General features: G+C 43.6%; 1 protein-coding gene across 1 annotated transcript; it reads right to left on the reverse strand.

Annotated features, from left to right (window-relative positions):
• Positions 1-551: 551 nt before the first annotated feature.
• On the reverse strand, positions 552-3,315 carry LOC126176701 (uncharacterized). The gene has a single exon (XM_049923865.1). The coding sequence runs from the start codon at positions 3,288-3,290 to the stop codon at positions 2,886-2,888; it is 405 nt and encodes a 134-aa protein (XP_049779822.1). The 5' UTR covers positions 3,291-3,315; the 3' UTR covers positions 552-2,885.
• Positions 3,316-4,884: the final 1,569 nt, after the last annotated feature.

Genomic DNA, 4,884 nt, shown 5'->3' on the forward strand with positions numbered 1-4,884 from the left:
AGTTGGTCTTATGTTTCTTACACGAAAACAAATATCAGTTTGGTTTCTGCAAATTAAATTACACACAACAGGAAATTGTAAACGAATTTGATACGTTGATATTAACTCTTGAAGTGACACTGGTAAATATTAATACCACTGGAAGTGACAGGTATGTGACACGTATAATTTTTTTCTCCTGATTCACTTGTATGATTATTTACAACCCCATGTCTCATGCTAGACTTAGAAATAAAGATAAATTGATCAGTTTTATTCATCACTGTTCCCAAAGAGTAGCTGGTGACATGTATTTCATTGTTTTCTTGGACAAGCCGTTTGTCACTTAAAAGTTAAAATTTGGTCTCAGCGTCTAAGATTTCGTCTTAGGATCTATTTTATATGTATTCCCTTCTCACTGGCGTAGCGTTTGGAATTTATCTTCAGTTTTTCATCTGTCAAACATAAATTATTAGTCTTTCAAGATTTCCCTGTGGTACAGAATATGAATAAAGAAATAAATAACAATGTTCGAAGTCAATTACACTTTATTTTTGACCAATATGCCTTACAATAGCCATGCTCTCATCCTCAGATGGAATTGTCTATTACCTCTAATTCCAGGTATGGATTTTAAGTGCAGCGTTTGTTTTCTATGTTGTCTTACATCAGCTGTGGTTCTTCTGAATACTCGTAATTACCTCCGTCTGAGGACTGTTTATATCATATTCCTGGTTCTCAATTACTGTTTACGTTGGCACGTGAGCTCTTCTCCTGACCTTCAAGGAGCTTCGAGGCAAAAAACGTGAAGGAACAGCACGCTGTCAATTGCTTTAAGATAAGTGCGCTGCAAAGGAATTTCTTGCGTACCGTATCGTGTTGCTATGGAAATATTTTAATAGAGTGTAGTGTTTCTGCGTTAAGCTGTGATAAGTGGCTTATCTCGAGATACTTCTTCCCGCCCTCCAATAATTGTTCCAGGTCATTGGCACGTGTCACACTACTTATCAACACGACGCCGACGTGGAGACATTCAACAACCAGATAATGAGACCAGAAAATTATTCGGCTAATTTAAGTCAGACGTGAGTTCTATAAAATTGAAAGCTACAGAACACGAATAATTTTATATCTCATAGAGCATTGAATAACTTTATATCTGCTTTAGCATTAATACTCAGTAGAGAATAATACTCTCCATGGTTTTTGTAGAAGACCACAACACAAGAAACACACTCATTTGTAAATTCATATGGAACAGATGGTTTTTGGTGATGCATTGAAATCAAAGGATAAACCTCAAAATACAATAAATACGACAAAGTATTTTATAATAGTGCTTGTTATTATTCTCGTGCTAAATTTGTTGTACAGTAGTATAGTTTCCACCGCAGAAGTTTTATACAAATTTTCAGTAAAGCTGATACTGGCAAATGACGGGTTAATTGATAATGGCAATGTTTAAAAAAATAAATTACCTCTCCCAAATAAATGGTCTTTCTTTTTAATAAATAAGTATAAATAAAATAAATACAAGCAATAATAAATAACTTTACATGTGTTTTATACTGGAATGTCAAATTATAACAGACTAGGGCAAGTATGATATGATAACATTACATAACTTACTACATCTAAAATACATGGAGCATTAACATTTACATTGAGCGAGCACAAAAAGTGCCTTGAAAGACATTCGGCATTCTTCTTCGCAAATTGCATCGACATACTGGAACCCTACAATATATAATATTGCTTTTCCTGGAGTTCATAGTGCAAACTCGGCATTTCATTCATAACAAATATTAGCGACTGCAAATATCTTTTTTGCTACTGTTCCTAAATAATACTGATTCCGATATTTATTTATGACATAATATTCACTTTCCGAGATACGTATTTAGAATTTGAGCCTTGAAATTACTAAACTTTATCACGAACCAGTCTTCAGAAGACCACAGAAACAACAACAACATATGTAACACTTGTTGCATCGAGAGTTTCAGTAATCGATTTGTAAACTAACTAACAAGACAGCTAAAGGTCACACATGTCGGATCGTTAAAGATTTCTACTTATTACCAAGTCATGATCAAATGATTTGAAAACGTTGTATAGTAACTCAGTACTGGTGACGAATTACTATGTACCGCATTCAGGTAATCTAATGATGTCTTGGTGATGAGTCAAAACCGCTGACGATACCATTTGTGTGGGCTGAAGCCAAAATACATAATAACATTTTTTACAAGACGGTCACTCTTTCCCTAAGGCAGTATGCCTAATCTGCCTAATGAGAAAGATCTTTGGAAATAAAGCAGTCTTTGTCATACCTGCGTTGCAGCAGTCGTGCAGCATCAGGGGAAACAGTAATGTGACAGAAACCTTATCGTAGAAAGGTGGACGGTACTTTCGCGAGAGAGGCTTTGCAAAGACATATTCACTTACACCTACATAAACACATTGAGCACAACAATTCAGTAACACTTTCACTGCACAGTTACACTGTCAGCAGGACTAGAGTAGAGAAAGCTTTGGAGTGTCGCAGTAACGAAGGAAGCGGCACCGGCGATGCGCGAAAGAAGGGCTCGCCGATGGACTCGCGGACGGTTCTGCATTTGATTCGCTCTTGCGTCTGCCAAATGAATGGTCCACTTTCAAGTCGGGAACTGACTGTAACATGTTGTCGAGCTGTACCCGAAAGATGTTCTGCATACGCGTCCCCGCTGTCGGCGTCCCAGTTTCGCTGTTTGTCAACAGCCGGCAGAGGCCAAGCCTGCCGATAATACTATCGTGATCAACGTCACTGCGGCAGAGCGTGGCCGATGAGAGCCGGTGGACACCGGTGCTTCGAAGACGCCCCCGGGCGTCGGGACCGGCGGCGCAGCAGGGGGGGACACCTCCTGCTACTTTGGCGGCTGGGGCTCCTTGCTGACGCAGTGGCACCGCGTGTGGTTGGTATGCGTCGCCTCGCGGTATTCGGAGCCGCCTCGCACAGTGTCCGACACGAGGAAGACGAGCGTGACCTCCTGCGCGTCCCGCACATCGCAGATGCGGTCGTGGCTCTCGCAGCAGCCGGCGCCGCCGTCGCAGCGGTGCAGCACGGCGTAGGGCGGGTTCACGCGCTCCGAAGGGCCCACGTAGACCAGCTCCGTGGAGAGCACGGCGCGCGGCCGCGGCTCGCGGCACTTGAACTTGCGCGCCTGCTGCATGAGCGCCGTGAAGCGAGCTTGCTGCCGGTCGGAGGGCGCCGCCGTCGCCACGACAGCCAAGGCTGCGGCGCACAGTAGGAGAGCGGCGAGCGCGGGCATTGCTGTACGTACTCGTTGCGAGCGCTCCCGGTCGCGGAGTGGCTCCGGCCGGCCCCGGGGGCCGCTTATATGCGAGCCCGCCCGCGTGACGTCAGGCGGACGCGCGGCCACCCGCCGCATTTCCTCCAAAGCGTGGGCGGGCGCGGGAGACGTACGTGAGGAAGGTAGCTCGAATCCTCTAGTCATCACTGCCTACCAGTTCAGTTGCCTCGCAGTGGCGACAGTTCAATAAATATCTATCACAACAGTATATTGGCACCAATAGTAGGGCACGCATCTAGTGTGTGGGCCCACAGGTTAGCTCTGGTGCGGCCTGCCGCTGCTCTCAGGCGAATACAGAGGAACGTTCTGTTGAGATGCATTGGAGCATTCAACACAAGTCCAACAGATGCACTGTTGGTAATTACGGGTCTATGCCCACTAGACCTAATAATAAGGTAGCACGCAGCCTTCTACTGGCTGCGCAAACAGAACATCGACATGGTGCAAAATATAATGGGCATTCCTCTGGTAAGCCTTAAAGCCATCCGAGGTTAGTGCTTGACGTTTGGCAGGACGAATGGGATGGGTCCAGTACAGGCCGTAGAGTCCACGGGTTTCTACCCACAGTAAGGGAAAGACTAAAGAACAAGATAATGAAGCCCTCACAGGGCCTAGTTCACTTCCTTACGGGTCACGGTCCCTATCCCACGTACCTGCATAAAATAGGGAAAAGGTCAACACCGGAGTGTACAAACAAGAAATGTTCTGCAAACAAGAAATGTTAATGAAATATTGACAAAAAGCGAATTGTTCAGCAATTTCGCAAAATTGCGAAATCTCAAGGGAGGCCCAGAGAGCCTACCTTGGGAGAGAGTAAATGCGCTTCAGATCTAATGCGCAATTGTAAATATGTAAATAATACGTTTGTTTAAGTCTTTGATTCATAGTAGCTAGTAGTTGTAGTTAGATCAGTATGGTGGTGGGGGGAATAAAAGAGGAGCATAAATGGAGTGGTTTCTCTAGTAGTAGCGGCCCGCCTCCACGTGGCTAGGGACGGGCAACTCTCTGGCAGGATTCCAGAGAGTCTAAGAGGCAGATCATTCACATATAGCAAAAGCTGCTTGATAAATGTGTGCATGCATTAATAAACCACTTCTGTAGTACTAATAGCAGAGATAGTTATTCTTAATACACCCACTCAAAAGTGTTAGAAAGTGGGTTATATATGTTTCATAAATTTGGGAATAAAGAAAAAGAAATTTAAAAAAAATAAAGTCCAGTGTCCCATAAAGTTCATAATGAGGAATCATTAGCTATACACGGTGAGAAGTATTTAAACCGACAAACTCTTGGAGGTTGTAGGGGACACCAAAACGAATATTTTCCCCTGATGTCATTTTTTCCTATGAGGAGTATTTAAACCGGTAGAGGAAGATTTCTCTGGCGGCAAATTAATTAAACCAACAAATACTTTTCCATTTATGACCAAGAGACAACAAATAGGTAGCAGATACGGCCCAATTAAACAGTTTCCAACAACACCGACCCACACATTAACGAAGAACCGCACTTTATGAGCGCTAGTAACTGTGGCATGTGGGTTATCCTCACT

The sequence above is a fragment of the Schistocerca cancellata genome, chromosome 3, assembly GCF_023864275.1.
Source record: "Schistocerca cancellata isolate TAMUIC-IGC-003103 chromosome 3, iqSchCanc2.1, whole genome shotgun sequence".
Classification (NCBI taxonomy): Eukaryota; Metazoa; Arthropoda; class Insecta; order Orthoptera; family Acrididae; genus Schistocerca; species Schistocerca cancellata.